Genomic DNA, 17,216 nt, shown 5'->3' with positions numbered 1-17,216 from the left:
ATCCATCCCTGCCCTCTGCCACTGCCAAGCCATTCCCTGTGTCCTGTCCCTGCAGCCCTTGTCCCCAGTCCCTGTCCAGCTCTCCTGGAGCCCCTTTAGGCCCCAAAAGGGGCTCTGAGCTCTCCCTGGAGCCTTCTCTTGGCTCCAGAGCAGAGGGACTCCAGCCCTGGCAGCATCTCTGTGGCATTTTCAGGATCCTCTGGACAAACTCAGATAATACAGAACTGCAAATGTATTCTCCAAATCCTGAAGCAGTGCATGCTGAAATGGTCAGATGCTTTCTGTGGCAAGTCCATCTAAACATTCACAGTAACAAATGGAGTTCACTGCASAGACAGCCTCTGCAAACCTCTGCCAAATGACTCAGGTGGCTCTTGTGCCCTCTGTCCCCTTCCACTCACGCCATGTGTCAAAGTGGGGCAGAGGGCGCAGGGAAGCTATGCTGACAAGGAAAACACCCTCAGCAGAAGGCAAAGCTTCCACCCCATTCCCAAAACAATGTCTAAATGCAAAAGAAAGGAAGGGCATTTTTCACTAGGGAGGTTAAGTCCATGGCAGATTAACTGACATATCATAGGATCAGGGTTATGCCAAACTTGAATAAAATGGTSCAGACTAAGTAAAAAGAGCGAGATGAGTTTTCAGTCTCCCGAATTGTTAGTGTAAGTACTGTGTCTGGAAAATTTGGATATAAAAATAGCCAAGAGTCACAAAAAAGGCCAGGTTAGAGATAAACATAACCACCCAACATTCTCTCCTGGTGATTTATATACAGAACACGCTCTTTTTTAACAATCTGATCTAATTAACATCAATGATCTATCCACAGGATAAAACAAGAAACAGTGACATACAYAGAGATGTGATAAAAAACTCACCATACCTGGTGGTCCATAGAGCAATAATCCTTTCCATGGGGACAGAATGCCAGTAAACAGCTCTGGATACTGCAGAAACAAAAAAGCAATTCAGGGACTAAAAACATATAATCTAAAACAAAATGAAAGAGATGGTAGTTCCCACCTTCACTGCTCCTAACACATTCATGAAACAAGACATCTGAAGAGGGACATAAAAACACACCAAAACAATGYCACATGCATGATCTCAGTACTGAGAAAAATACTGTATAATTTGAAATCTGTTTTAAGTTTTTTGTTTTRTTTTTCCCAAATGCAATTGATTTGATATTCTCTTCTGCAAGTAATTTTCCATGGAATTAATATGGGCCAAATCCAGCCTTTCTTACAATGCCAAAGGTGCCACAGAATTGGATCTCAAACCTGTAATTTTAATACTGAAAGGTAATTTTCCTAYAGGAGAATGCATGTGCCATTTCAGATCGAGCAGGATAGATCTGACATGAAACAGGAACACCAATAGTATGAACGTCAATAGCCTACAAAAGCATCAAAATAGTGACCTGTAATTGTAAGAAAACAAGTTAACGAGCCCAATGCTGGTTTTCTCAGAACTATTTAGCACCTTACCTTTATGGGRTAAACAACTGCTTCCTTGACCAGTCTTTTAGCTGCATCCAGTCCTATAATATCATCCCACTTCACATTCGGCTTATGGAGATAAATGTCCTGCAACACACATCACATCTTGTTAGCAAAACTCCTTTTGCACCGGGATTATGACCTCTGGCAAAGYAAAAGGATCGACTCGGTGATAAAATAAGAGTGCTGTTAAGTGATACAGGCTGTATAATTTAACCCTAGGTACCAGGGACCTCCCAAGAGGGAAGAATACACAGCAATCATTTTCCCTCAAGCTTCCCCTCCAGAACCCAGTTTCCCTAATGTATCCCTCCCAAATGTATATGCTAAGCAGATTTTTCCCAGATCGTTTTTTGTTGGTTTGATTTAGTAACGGACATATCAAGAGCTATCATGATATGAAGGTTCACCAACCTTAACATTTTGTCTATATTGCTGGTAAATACTGGATATTTAAAAAAAAAAAGAGGTATAAGCAATAATAGTGACCTTTTGGTTCAAGTTTACACCCATCAGAGAACTTCTGTAAKTCAAACTACATCTTAATCTTTGAGTTAAAACACCTTTAGAAATTTGTTCTTCAGTGGATTTCTCCTCCCTCTTTTTTAAACTCATTTAATCTGTAGTCATGAGTTCCACAGCTCAGCCAAGTGCAATGTGAAAATACTTTCGTTTTTTTAAACTTGATGCTAAATAACTTTATGGCTGTGCCTAAAACTTATGTTATTACCTATTACTTATTACCTATTACTTATTACCTATTACTTATTACCTATTACTTATGTTATTACTCATGCTGTAAGTAACAGTGAAAAATTATTATTTTCTCCATGCTATGCAAGATTTTATAAATGCTGCAAGAAAAGCTGTGAGAAACTCTGCAACAGAAAAAAATTTTCCCCCAAGCATCTATCAAAAGATAGACAGTAATTAGTCTATGCCCTGAAGCAYTCACTAAATTAATTTCATTTGCTTCATCAAACTTTCCAAATCTTCTATGAATCTTTCCATTTGTCTTATTAATATTTTGTAGTCTGTGTTCCAGGGGCTAATTTTTCTGCAAAAAATACCATATCCTAAATACAAATACTTGGGGTARATTCTGGTCTCCAAAAAAAATAGTCCACACAGACTGAAGAAAAATTACATGGTTGTATCCRAGGGGAAAAGTTGATTTAATAAAATTAGAAAATATTATTTATATAGAGTAGATTACACTTTCCCTTTCTATTAACAGCAAATTAAGAAGAATCAGATTTCTGCTATTAAGTAGAGACTGCCATAACAGTTTCCAAATTAAATTAGATAGTGTTAYGAAATAGATATCACATGCTATTTATTTTTATTGATTTACACAGTGTTGATTACCATAGCAACTAGGAACATACAATAATGGAGTACAATTAAAAAAACACACAATAACAAAAGGAAAACAATTTTTTATTCCTTTTTTTGTTAATGTAACAGCAAGAATATTATTTTAAAGGTCTACAATAAATTAAAGACCAGACAGGAAATAAAGTGATAGAGAATTTTCTTATTTTAAAGCTGGAAATTTCTTAAGACATATCTTTCATTCTACTCAGCTTCAAATGCAAAACTTGTGGACTAAGACTTTGGGCCATACACAGCTGTTAAAATCAGCCCTCAAAAGTCTTCCAGGCTTTTGAGAAAGATGATTGTAAACAGATTTGCCCAAGCTGATACCACCTGTGATGTTTATATCCAGAAAATCACAACACTACCAAATTTTGTGGTGCTATGAAGCCTTTTGGATGAGTGAAGCTTTTTGGATGAGCATTTGCCTGTGCTGTAGTCACAGCTTCCAGTAGCCCAGGGTCTGTTTGTCAGGCTGCACCTCAACCCACAAGTGAAATGAAATGGTGTTGACGATGCTGTGATTCCCTCCACGGGTCAAGCTGCCCATCCTGGAAGAATCTCCAAATCTGCCCTGGGATACCGTGTATTATTGATGATGTTTCTGCAGTGCTGGGATGASAGCACTGCTTGCAGAGGCTGCAGTCACAGCACCTCCCAACTGCACCATGTGAGAAAAGATGGGGAGTGCAGATCATGCAGGAAGCACAAAGCAAGGCTAAAGACCAGTATTAGACCWGTAGCCCCTSGGCTGTCCCAGCCATGGTGTGACCACAGCCCCAGGACAGTGTCCATCCCCTGTGCTGGCACTGCTGGGGCACCTCCAGCCCTGGGGACAGCTCTGRGCCCCTCAGGACAGGAGGGACATTGAGGGGCTGGAGCGTGTCCAGGGCAGGGAACGGAGCTGGGGAAGGGTCTGGAGCCCCAGGAGCGGCTGAGGGAGCTGGGAAAGGGGCTCAGCCTGGAGCAAAGGAGGCTCCGGGGGGACCTTGTGGCTCTGCACAACTCCCTGACAGGAGGGGACAGCCGGGGGGGGCGGGCTCTGCTCCAGGGAAGAGGGACAGGAGGAGAGGGAACGGCCTCAGGATGGGCTGGGCAGGGGCAGGGGGGACAGCAGCAGGAATTCCTTCATGGAAAGGGTTATCAAGCCTTGGCACAGGCTGCCTAGGGCAGTGATGGAATTCTCATCCCTGGGGTTTAAAAGCCATGTGGATGTGGCATCTGGGGACATGGATTAGCCTTTGCAGTGCTGAGGGAAYGGTTTGACTGAAGATCTTAGAGAGCTTTTCCAAATGAAATTAATTTAAGATACTAAACCATGCAGGAATATCAGGGTTTAGTAATAGTTTTCATAGATGCTATYGAGTAGATACATTCAGAATTCAGATAGTGCTGTGATACTGGCACACTGTCCACACTGACCAAAGTCCCATGCCTTTAGTGGAAACCTCACCAAAGGGTCAAACCAAGGTTTTTCTAGCTGATCACAGCTAGAAAAAACATTAGATAGTAGTTGGTATTAGCTAATATATTTAAACCTCTCTTTTCAGTGAAGTACTGTACTTTTTTTGTAGCACTAAGAGCAAAGAGGAAAGCCATGAGCGTCCCCACAGCATCATTATATCACCTGTTCACCATTAGAAAGGAATGGTTCTTAATTATTTTCTCCCATTGTGTATCAGAAAGAAACATCATTAYATGTAAAGAAATCACTTGTTGGAAGCTATGTGGAGAGAAAAACAGCTTGCACATTCAAGAATAAGCACTATCAGTGACAGTAAAAAGAACAAACAGCATTCTCAGATGACAAAGATAACCAACATGGCTATACAACTGAAATGGAGACCTGATCTTACTTTGCTTACAACCATTGCAAGTTCCCTCATCTCACCAGTCATGCCAATAAAAGCGCTAAGAGGTTTCAATAATCGTTCCTAAAAGAGAAAAACATAAATTCAGACTGCAAGTATTACTGGACAAACTATAAAGTGTTTTTTTAAAACCTGACATATCTTAGTAATATCAACTTTTAAAGCTGCAGAAACATGGRTAGTAATAAATATTTTGAAGAAAAGCAAGTTTGCAGAAAGTCATCTTTTCCTGTGATGGAATCCAACCTGAATCAACATTAAAATGAGCAGCTTTCTTATTGAACTTATAGTCCTAAAATGCCTTACACAGATTAAGAGAAATGAAAAATGTAACTGTGGGTCACTGATGTGTCACATTCTCTTTTTGGATCGTTTCTACCAGTGTAGCAGTTGCCAGGCAGACGAGCACCACGTAAGCTGGATGCACTGTCTGAGAAGTTCTGGCTTGTGTCAAGGAGTGTTTACAGAAAATTTATCTCCACCATCTAAATTCTGTTGTTGTCTCAGCCRAGGCGAATGCTAGAGACACACTGATTTGAAAGGAACCAAAATTTCACCCTCAGAAGTTCTGCAATTGTCTGCAATTATTTTTATTTCTTTTCATCATAAGGTCTCATTTTTATTTGTTGCCTGTTTTCATGATCAGAGTAAACAACGGTCATCAAGTGAGACTGCTATCAAGTATGACTGTCCCTTTGAGGAGGAAATACACCTCTAAGAAATCTAAGCCCTTTTTTAGCAACAAAAACAACATTGTTGCAGTACTTTATTTTGTTCCTAATCATTCTAAACTCAAGTTCATATTGATTGGATGGAAATATGAACAGAAACACTTACTGATGGATCTGGATCACAATTGAGGGGGCTCAAGGGAATTCCATCTGGTGACACTCTGACAGTATCCTGAATGATCTTGTGAAAGTCAATCACTTGGCCCTAAAGGAGAAGAAAATGTTGCAGCATGTTTTGCCACAATGGTAGCTTAAAAGTATAATAATTTGCTTCCAATTACAGCAGTGGGTTTCCTCACCATATATACAGTCCTAATTATGGCAAAAATTGACCACAAAACCAGTGGTAGCAATGGGGACMGACCGCACAACTCAGTCAATTAAGTAATTTAACTGTAGAGCCTTTCATTACCTCATTGAGGAATTCAAAATTTATTTTCTAACATAGTTTTTTACCACTGGGTTTAAAATTTTTTTTTTTTCTAAAAATTATTTGAAATAGTCTTTAATGCAAAAAGTATCTCCTAAGCAAAGAATTATTGCCCAAATCATAAAATTGACCTTTCAGCAGACTGAAGAAACATTTTATAWAAAAATACACCAAAAAGCCTACCATTTGATATTTTTGAAAACCTTTGTGGATTTTTTTTCTACATACACATTTCTCTGATAAACCACACACCAGGTTTCTACCAACCTTTCTTGGATGACTTCTGTCTCCTCCAGTTTTGCTGATTCCTGAGATGCTTAAGCCAAAATCAGGTTGATCTGGAGATTCTGCACCATCACTATTCTAAAGAAAAAATGCCTTTTAAAACAGATGTGCTGCCAATTAAATGAATTGAAAGTATTACATTATAGATGTCATCCCATCTTGTCATAAAGGCCCAGATGAAGTTCCAAGAGTAATCCCATATTGGTCAGAGAGGAGAAACACCACTGTATATTTAGTTAGACTTCACCTGACTGGTGACTGCAGTGAAAGCCAGGGCTCTAGAGCTCAGCAGTGAAGTTATTCCATGTACAGATCAGAAAACTGCATTTTACATAATATCAACAGTGGAAATGACAGGCCTACTGCAACACACAGCATGTCAACTCAGAAATAAGGAGCTATTTTAGGATTATGTGTTCACAGCAGTTATTGCGGTAAAATACAGAAGGTAATGTCCTGGGATATTTTTAGGGGTAGCAATAGCTCAGCTCCTCTTCACACAGAAATACAGCAAGCCCTCAAAAGAAAAGCTGTAATAGACACACTGCTTGACCACCAATCTGCTGCTCCTGCTCCACCCTCTGTAAGGGATGATAATAAAGGAGATTTCACAGCAATCTTACCAAAACAAGACTCTCAAACCTGAACATTACAGAGCCAAATTACTCCTCCAGCCTCAAACAACTTAAGCACTGTGAAGATGCTTACAATGGATACCAGACTTCCTTCTTGATTTGTTTGTTTTGTTTTATGACTAAAGGATGAATATACTGATACTAATGGGAAAACTCTGATTGCTTTCAGTATATTGGATTATATGCATCCTTTTCCTCCATTTTTTGCCTGTGACTGCCATGCAACTCACAGCCAGAAATTCTCTTTAAGTTTGGCATCTAGAACCGCTAAGTGACAAAATCAGTAAAGCTCATTCGTTGCAAAATTATTAATCCTGTAACTCGCATCCTCTTGCTGGCAATAGACTCCCAAAATAAAATTTCATCAATTTCAACTACACTGCTGCCAAGATAAAACATGTTTAAACCTGTCTGGGGCTCTCCTTGGTGGATGATTTAGGTTCTGTAGTACTTCCAGGTGAGATTTTTGACACTGGTCGTTGCACTGTCTGTTGTTTGATCCTTGGTACATGCTGAGAAGAAGTTACTGTCCTGTAATTAAAAAAATTAATGCAAAGTTTTCATAACTTCTTTTTTCTTCAAAATACCAAAAGATTAAAAAAACAGATATTTCAAATAAAGCAGTTCTGGGCTAACTTTTCTCTCACTGAAGTTATGGCATTCATTTACATCATGGTAGAGTTCAATGTCTGCTTTCTTCAAACACCCCACCCTGCTTTACCCACACTTCAGAAATTCTGTAAATTGTCTGTCTCTCCATTAGCGAAGTAAGTCTYTAGTTTCCTCTAACTCATAGAAAAAATGCTCCACACATTCAGAAGCWTGGCTCTAGGCTTTAGTATTCCTCTGGTATCACAACATTATTCTAACTACAGTGAATAATGGTTTTACTAGGAAAATTTTCTGCCCAGAAAAATACCCCACACATTTCTCTTACCTTCTTGTTCTTCCACCACTTCTCAGTTGTTTATTTTCTGCTGTGGCAAAATTAATATTAAAATGGGAAATAATTAAGGATATCAAAAAGGACAATTTGAACTTTTGTTCCCCCCTTCAAAAATATTTTTAAGCACACATTAATGACCTTGGAAATAACAATGCAAAAACAGGAAAAACATGATTATAAGCACTGCAAGCTTGCAAAAACTTACTGAAAACAAACTGCCGTTGGTGAGAGTGGCTTTGATTCAAGCTTGTTACATTTTATGCTCTTTCAGTCTTTGATTTCTCTGCTTACATTTCAAAACCAGTATCATGCTCACAGTGAAATGGACACTCCCAGAAATTAAATTAAGTACAATAATTTAATATATCACACAGAATGCTTATTTAATACTAATAATTTTTTTACTGCTGAATTGGGAAACATGAATCTGCCTTACTCTTCTGAAGAGGAATCAAGTTCAACATAACAACACAGAATAAATGTCACATTGCAATGGTGGTTATCAAACTACGTTATATTTTGCATTTATATAAGTTGAAACAATTTCTGTCAAAGGAGAGCTTTTTCTCACAAAATGTCAAACTCACAAATCCCAGATGTGAACTCATAAAGTCAAGGGTTTGTGTGCTACCAGCATGCCCCTGGTTGTTTTAAAACACATATTTCAGTGTGCTCTGTACAATGCTCTTCCACTCAGGATTCTCACACACTTACATAAAAAAATCCTTTYCAAACAGTTCTTTCCCTGAAGGAGCTTAGGAGTGTTTAGGGGCAGCAGAGCCCATGCAGAAACCTGTAATCTTTTGCGTATGTCTATAACACTTCCAACTCGACTTCAGCAAGGAAATGACCAACTTGTTTCTGCAGTACTTGCCAAGAGCTCTGTAGGACTTGCAAAGAATTCAGTAGGGAGGAGCTGAAGCATGAAGCATTTTGTTTTGATGTATGAGTCTGGCCATGGACACAATTTAGGGCATGGTGCAAACTACATGCAGGAGAAAAGGCTGCTCATGCTTCAGCGAGAAAGGGTGATGCCTCCCTGCCAGCACAGTCACAAATCTGAGCTTAGGTAATAGCAGAGTACTCCATGTCTGAGAAGCTTTACAGACCTAAAAATGCATAACGAAAGCTTTGAAGTGTCCAAAAATGGCATTTTGGGAATTTTTTTCACTTAGATCATGGATTTCAGTCTTGATTACGACTCAGTTTGACTGATAAGAAAAAGCGCTTTGTAATAAATTTTTGTCTTTTTGACTCAAACAAATCCTTTTTGTTTTGTCCTGCAGGGCTGTTCATCCCCTTTACAACCCATAGCTCCTCGATGTACATACCTTTTTCATGCAATAATCACTAAACCCTTTAAACTGGAAAACAACTCTAAGAYCATCGAGTCCAATCACTCCCCCAGCCCTGCAAMGGCCACCACTGAGCCACATCCCCRACTGCCACATCCACATGTTTTWTGAACACTTTCAGGCATGGTGCTTCACCACTTCCTCAGGCAGCCTGTGCCAGGGTTTGACAGCCCTTTCCATRAAGAAATTTTTCCTAWTGTCTAATCCAAACCTATATCCTTCAGGCTCTTCATCACTGATTCTTATACAGTTGTTCTTACAGCTTCTCTAAGTTATATTTTGTGCTCAAGTGCTAAACCATTCAGGCTCTCAGGGTCATAGCAGAATGAGACCTTACTCTGCATCATTAATTTACTATTCTGTATCATTCATTTACCATTCTCTCCCCCTGAGAAGACTTTGCCATAACGCTTTGTGCTTAGCTGTCATTTTCCAATATCAAAACAGCTTTTAAAAGACAGAAGAATGCCACCTTCTAGTTTCTTCATATAAAGAAAGAAGGAAAATCAGAAGGGCTCAAAGCCACACCTCTCAATTCTGATACCTGATGGGCTAAAACTACAGACCTGTAACTGTAAGGACTGGAACATTAAATGCTGCCATACATAACAAGGGCTGTGAGCATAGCAGGGAAATACACATTTTAGGCTTTGGAAACAAAAGCTTTCTTTTTGGAACAGAGCCACATACCAGTGTCCAGGACCTTTTTTGTRATTTTAGGATATTTTTGAAATTTTACGAAATAGTAGCTTTCATATTCCATCAAAATTGTCTCAAGGTCAATGTTGTCACAAACTTCAAAGCCACGTAAACCTAATTTTGTCTCTTGTTCCAAAGCATTTGCAGCATCAACATATCTGGTAATCAAAAAAAAAAAAAAAAAAAAAAAAAAAATTACAGTCATTATCTTACTCTGATTTCTGAGACAAGAAGCAAACAATGGCATTAGTAAGTGGATGGTTTAAGCTGTCCACAACCCTATTTTTATAAAACTATAACTATTTTAAAAAAACTTTTCTGATTGATCTGAAGTATTTTTAAATTACATAGGGCATTTTTGTTCCAGAAACTGAAACAATTTAGCAAAGCAAGTTGTGAAGATACACAAGAGTAATTTACCACTTTCTCACATTAACCCAAAGGCCCACACTGTCCATTGAGCCAACACAGCACAGAAAGATGCAGTAGAGCAGGTCAGATACACACAACCTCACAAGGGTAGAGCACTATTATTTAAAAAACATACCCTTCCTCCATTAAATAATGCAAAATTAGAATGAGGAGATTTTTCCGACGAGCTTCTGTTCGCATCTCCTCCTGTGAATTAAGACAGAACTCTAGATCAAATGTAATATTCTCTTTATTGCAGTAAACAGCATCTAAATGTAGCCTCTGGATACAAACAAATTAAGACAACAGCATGTAAGAACTGTAAAACAACTCACTGTTAATAAACACAAGGAAAGTGGTTTTCAATCTAATTTTTCTTACACATTATCAGGGCTACTGGATGGGCTGAAACCTTTTCCTAGAGAAGAGAAAATTACTTTGAGGTTGAACAAATAACTTACTTCCCTTACTATGGTTATTGCTCCCAACATGCTCAGGTGGCTGTGAATTTCAGGGCAAGACTCTTGCAGATCTCAAAGCTCCAGGGGCTGTGCAAGGCAACCTCATGCTCCAGCTTGGCTGTATCCTTCCCTTGCAACCAGAAACCTGTTGTCAAGAGTGCTTGGAGAAGGGGCTCTGGAGAACAGGTCTGGGATCCGCATGATACTACTATAAAGACTAGATGTTAACACATTTTGACACCTCCCATTTCACAGGCCTTGCTATATAAACACAATAAATGAAACAGACACTGGAAGAATTAGTGGATTGGGATAACACCAAACTTGCACAATTTTAGCACAGGAAGGACCAAAATCAGGAGTCAACATGAAGAAATTCCAACATGGAGTCAGTCCCATGGATGTCTCGGCACAGCCTGGAGAACCCAAAGTCATTCACAAATGGTTCAGCAGTTAAAACCAGGCAGCATAAAACGTCTTTGTCTTCATTCAGTGAAGCTTCATCTGAGAGAGTATCAGATGCAATATCAAGCAGAGGAAAAGGGGTAGTGGAGACAGAAATCATGTGAGATGATGAGACTGACTGCAGAGAAACCTTGAGATTTTAGAGTCATAACAGAAGCTGCTACAATGAAAACCCTAGAAATCAGTACTTCACCTTTCTGCTTTGCTGGGACTTAAAGCTGTGACCATGGGGAAAGTAGGGATGGCCAAACACACACTTAGGTAAATAAATTATTTCCCTTCTCTTTCARGTTTGGAAGAATTGGGAATTGKACTTGCTGAYCCTCATGGGTTCTCTCCAACCTGAGGTATACTGTCTTTCCTATGATTCTGTGATTACTTGTGAGGACCCAGGGTGAACATGAAGGAGTGGCATTTACTCAGTGGATAGGGAAAGAGCAGCAATTTCTTTTGCTTGCACAGCTCACAAACATCCCTGCACAAACATCAATGCACACAATCCCTGCATCACAAACATCACACTGCACAGTAATGCTACAGGTTTCCACTTCCATCCCATYTCCCTCCCTTCTATCCCAACTGAGCAGAGCCTTCATCCCCTCCCACGGAAAGGCCCAGCCCAAGCATGCTGCTGGCAAGTGACAAACACACAGATCTTGGTCCTCTTCACACTGCAAACAGATTCCCAGCACCTGCATCAAGGACTTGGGCTCCTCTCCGCCTGTGCCTGGCACATAAAGATCCCAAGGAACTACTACTGACCAAGACTAATGTTTTTAAATCCCACAGGATGTGCAAAAGAAATATGATACAAAAGGACATTTATTCTATTCTTTCCAGTCTCTTGGAAGGAAACAGCTCATCATTATAGCAAACAGCTCATAGTATAGAATTATTTATTCCAAAAATCAAAAGTCTTTTTTGGGTGGTGCAAAACCAATTTACCTCTTTACATGCCATTCTTCAGCCGGATTGGACCTACCTGCTCCCTCTGCCCTGTACACAGCACTGTCTATCACACGGCATTCCACTAATTTAAATATGTGAGATAGCACGATCAGCTACTGGTTTATTTTAAAATAAAATCTGACAGCCTGTAAAAAGTACTCTGTAGAACTGGGGAAAAGTATTGCAGTTCAGCAGGCATTCTCTGGGATGTTTGCTTCAGTCGTGGGGCCATCTAGTGTCACAAATAAGGAACAGCTGGGGTTTGCTCAACGTTTCCTGCAGAGTCAAAGTGTATTGGCATTTCACCTATTTCACAAAAGATACGTAGAATCTTCATTCTGGTTTTCTAGAATGAAGGCTAAAACTGGTTGGGGAAAAGGGAAGAAACCATAACTCCCTTTTACCTTTACTATCCTTGATACCCTCTTGAGAAAGTATTTCTGAGCCTAAAAGGAAGTTACAATACTATTTCAGCCATGGTACAAACATGATTTTTCTGGGCTATTTAGGGGAGAAAAAAGTGCTGTGTAAGTATTTTGTAGATCAGTAACTCTTGAATGAAGCAGACTGGTTCCTAGGAGGAGCTGCAACAAGGAATGAACCAATTCTGACAACTGCCATAAGCAAAGAGAGAAAACACACATCCTGAGATGAAAGGCTCTTTTCCTTCTTAATATTTTGAGGTGCTGCTGCTTGGAAAACACATTTTTAATTGTGGCCCTTTTACCATCTCTCCTGGATGACCTGGATATTCCAAAACCCGTCTGGGGGTGCAAGAAGGAAGCTGGAGTCATCACTTGCTGAGAATCCCACCTGTACACCCTTTRAAACCCAACTGCTCCTGAAGGTTTATGCTGAGAAAGATTAACTGTTTTGTTTGCTAACATATCAAAGGGCAAGGTTACAGCTACCTCTGAATATTTARAACACAGTATGCAAACACAGTAGCTGCCACAGAAGACAAACACATCAAGTGTTTCATGTAATAAACATGGATATTCTGACAAGAGAGGAATTGCCTCTGCCTGATGGACTGACAGAGTTCATGATCCATGTTTGGAACTTTCCTTGAAAACAATTTGCATGTCATGAACAAAATCTGGCATGTCACCTGCTGCTGTTCATCCCTCTAAGTTACTTCTGCTACCCCTAAAGCATTTTAAGCTCCAGCATAAATAGTGATACAGTGATTGGCAGCATCTCAATTTAAGTACAGACTTGCTTTRGGTGTGGGATAACACTGTGTCTACATATGAGCCATCTACTTCAGCCTAGACATGGCAATGTTGTTCTRGTTGTGCTGACCAATCAGAAGGAAAAATGAACCTTTACATCCCAAAAGAGCCCCATCTAAAAATCAGAAGAGAGTTTAGACTGAGAGGTCAATTTCGTCTTTAACTTATGTTAGGAATGCAAACATCAATGACTGATTCTGAGCAGTCAGACAAGTGTCCAAAGATAATTAACTAAGCTGTTAAACAGTCGATCAACTGACAGTAACTTGCATTAGGCTGTACCTGAAAAACATAGCAGTGGTATCTCTGGCAGACCAGTTTTGTCAGGTTTCTACAAAGCAAAGAAAAATCAAGGATCTTTCAACATGCAACTGTTACCAAGTCATGAATCTGGTGAACAAGTGGTGCATGGATCATTGCTATCCTGACCAGCCCCGCCAATCCCTTTYCTGCATTTCACCAGTTTCATTTTAGCATGCACTCTTTCCATGAGGCAGATGAACCTCKGTCAATGCCACCAGCAGCTTTAGCTGTGTCGTTAAAAAACCCTGGTCTGCTGTCCTGAACTCCAGTTTATCCTCTAGGGACTGACCCTACTGCACTTACATCCACAAAAGGAAAGTGCCTGCCACAGCACAAGCAGATACTAACGCTGCCCAGGGCTTCTGCTGTGCTTAGAGAGGAAATGGCAAATCTCACACAGCATGAAAAAACAGGAGTACTTACTAGTGCAAAGTTAGTTAAAATTCAGTTAAGCTTTATAGTGATTTAGCCTTCCTGTTTAATTAGTATTTAGAATTGCATGTTGTTTATAGCCACTGGTATTTCAATAGATGTTTAAATGTTTAAAGTTTAATAAGCTTCCATTCTTAAAAGAACAAAAAAATGTATGTAATTAAATTTTCAATTACTATAGGGGATTTTGGGGTCTGTGAAATTAATAAAACCTTAAGGCACTAAATGTGATCTTGTTTTAAAAACTAAATAGTTGAGCACTTAACTAATTAGCTTCAACACTTCTAGTGTTATTTTATTTATTTCTAGCTTAACAAAAGAGTGGTACATATTCYTTTCTTTGAATCATTTAAAATTAAACTCTAATAGAATTGTGCATCTTTAGGTTTAATTGTTTGTTTAATCATTTCCACACCTTTTACTAAAATCCATTTAYATTATAAATCAACCAAGTCACTTGTGTAATTTCTGGAAATTAATGGACCTACTAAAAGATTAATTTAACTCAGTAACGTTTCATTTCACTCTGTGRATTCTGTATGAATATATTTGGATGAAAAATAAAGTTACAAAAGTAAGTCATGGTCTGAAGAGCTTGGGAATAAGAACTATACTGCTTTAGTGTATGTAYTCTAAGTACATCCAACTGGAGCAGTCAGGATGTGTCCAGAGGGATCTCTAATCAGGAATTCAGACAAGAGGCAACCAAGCAGCTGTGCAACCACACAGGAAAAGCACCAATCATAATTCATTTGCAGAGCCACTTCCCTCTTTGTCTTTGGGATCCCAGGATGCTGTTCTGTGCCAGGACAGAGAAGCTCTATGGGCTCACCTAGTTTTCCTCCTCCCTCTACCACCCTATATCCCCATAGCTTTCCCTCCCCCATGGCCCTTCGGATATTTGCAGCCTTGACAGGCTTTTCAGAAGGCTGAATGTTCAGTTCTTGTCTGGCTTGCTGACCGTACTTTTTGAGAAACACAAGCRAAGAATGGAACTGGTGAGTTTTAAACAATGTATAACTTGGCTGCCATTGAATAGAATCTCCCAGGACAAAGAAAGGGCGCTTTGCCCTCTTCCCTCTTCCAAATTATACAAGGCTGCCTCRAACAATAGAGTTGCTGAAGTTTTTCAAGGATTACAATGAGCTTTAATAATTAAAGACATACAGCAAGCTCACCATAGACCTGTAACTGGGAACAAGAATCAAAAAATYTGCTTGGCAGCTTCAGGTGGTTCTTCAAGTCACCAATTTAAAAAAGGGCTCCAAAATTCTTTTCCTCTGTGAAACACAAACAATTCCCTCTTCTTTATGCCCAAAATATRGACTGTTACCTTCAAATCCATCCTGCCAAAAGGCTACARAGAAGCCAGTCTACCARCAGCAGAGCAAACCAAAATCTGTGGCACAGCAGACAGAGAARAGCTCTTGAGCTCCAGCTCCCAATSCCCCAAATGTTTCTGCATTTAGCAGGCAGCACCATCCCCAGGACAAGGGCCATGCAAATMCCCACTGGTGAGGTTAAAAATGAYGTYTGCTTTTCTTCTCTCCTCCTCCTGCAATGTTAATGCTGTTTGGATACCACAACTTCAGGCTCAGTAGCTGAGATATGAATCCACTTTAGGGCTGAGAAAAAGGCTATGCTATGTCCTATAGAGGACCCCATTCCTGGGTAAATGTATCTGTCCTACTTACACTTACAGAGGAGAGAAAGCTAAGGGGCAGGTACCAATCTCTCCTCTCTGGTGACCAGTGACAGGACTCAAGAGAATTTCATGGAACTGGGTGTGGGGAGGTTTAGGCTAAATATCAGAAAAAGGTTCTTCCTGCAGAAGGTGGTCGAGCACTGAACAGGCTCCCCAGGGAATGGTCATGGCCCCAAAGCTGCCAGARCTCAAGGAGTGTTTTGACAGTGCTCTCAAGAACATGGTGTAGTTTTGGGGCTGTGCTGTGCAAGGCCGGGAATGAGGACATTGTAATCCTTGTGGGTACCATGCAGCTGAGGACATTCTGATTCTRCAAGAGGCTGATATAACCTAAAGCTCAGTTTCAGAATTCCTCCTAAAACTTCTTTTGTAAGGAATTCTGTATTTTTCACTTGTAAGTGAGAAGTGGGATTGGTCTATACGTGCATAGCACCCAGCAGCCTTTTGGGAAAGGCTTTTAGCGTCCCTGCAGTCTCTCTCACTSTGGTGTAACTTAACCAGCAGATGGAAGCAAAAGAACAGATTATGAAATTCAGCAAATCCTGCTGTTTCTGRGCTTCCTGGAGCAAGAAGCATAGAATCATTGAATCACAGGATGSTTTKGGCTGGAAGTGACCTTRAGACCATCKYGTTCGAAYCCATTGCCATGGACAGGGACACCTTCCACTATCCCAGGTTGCTCAAACCTGGCATGGAACACCTCTAGGGATGGGACAGTACAGCTGTGACTTATGCAAACAAGAGSTAGGGGAGGGAGGAATACGGATTTTCCGCTGTGACTGCGCCTGCTGCTCCAGAACCATTTAGAGGCACTGAGGGGATCCACACCCGGCCCCGCCACCATCACAACCCCAACCCAACCCCTGCGCATGCGCAAAATGCCCCGCCCCCGTTGCCATGGCAAACRCGACGCGCGGCCGCCAGCCCCGCCGGGTCTCACCGCTTCCCTCGTCTGGTGGGTGGTTCTCAGCGCCTGGCAGGAGAGCTCCATGGCTGCAGGAACGCCTCCGGGAATGTCGCCGGGAACGCCGCCTGGAATAACGCAGCGAGCGCCCGGACCCACACCCCGCCGACCCCCACGGGGCCACAGGCGCGCCCCGCCTCCCCAGTGCAGCCAATCGGAACGCAGGAAGATGAAAGATTGACTGAKGATTTGCCCAATCACGAGTAGAGCAGGGTGGGCGGAAGACAGCGCTGACCAATGGGGACCGGGCTCGCCTGGGTGGTGCCGGGTGGGGGGCGGTTGGGCGGGGGGTGCTCAGGTTGAGGGGATGGAGCGGTGTGGGCGCTGTACCGAACCAACTCAAAACAAGACAAACCAACCTAAAACAAGCCACAGCAGCCGAAAACATGCCAATCCAACCCAAGCCAACCCCAAACAACCCCAACCAACCCAAAATATGGCAACCCAACTCCATCCCAAGC

The 17,216-nt window shown here is 40.8% G+C and overlaps 1 protein-coding gene across 1 annotated transcript in view; it reads right to left on the bottom strand.

Annotated features, from left to right (window-relative positions):
- Window positions 1-16,854, bottom strand: part of KATNAL2 (katanin catalytic subunit A1 like 2) — a 28,500-nt gene extending 11,646 nt beyond the window's left edge. Inside the window, exons 1-10 of the mRNA XM_057367805.1 lie at window positions 16,732-16,854; window positions 10,379-10,449; window positions 9,823-9,989; window positions 7,769-7,808; window positions 7,239-7,362; window positions 6,179-6,274; window positions 5,588-5,686; window positions 4,736-4,813; window positions 1,491-1,589; window positions 884-947 (exon numbers count right to left, since the gene is read on the bottom strand). Of these exons, the coding sequence (XP_057223788.1) occupies window positions 884-947; window positions 1,491-1,589; window positions 4,736-4,813; window positions 5,588-5,686; window positions 6,179-6,274; window positions 7,239-7,362; window positions 7,769-7,808; window positions 9,823-9,989; window positions 10,379-10,449; window positions 16,732-16,782 (889 nt within the window). The 5' untranslated portion in view covers window positions 16,783-16,854. The remainder of the gene's footprint in view (window positions 1-883; window positions 948-1,490; window positions 1,590-4,735; window positions 4,814-5,587; window positions 5,687-6,178; window positions 6,275-7,238; window positions 7,363-7,768; window positions 7,809-9,822; window positions 9,990-10,378; window positions 10,450-16,731) is intronic.
- Between the last annotated feature and the right edge of the window lie 362 nt (window positions 16,855-17,216).

Source organism: Malurus melanocephalus, unplaced genomic scaffold (assembly GCF_030028575.1).
Source record: "Malurus melanocephalus ecotype Western Australia unplaced genomic scaffold, MMel_1.1 scaffold_85, whole genome shotgun sequence".
NCBI lineage: Eukaryota > Metazoa > Chordata > Aves > Passeriformes > Maluridae > Malurus > Malurus melanocephalus.
The sequence above is the reverse complement of the archived record's forward strand: the minus strand, read 5'-3'. Positions and strand labels throughout refer to the sequence as shown.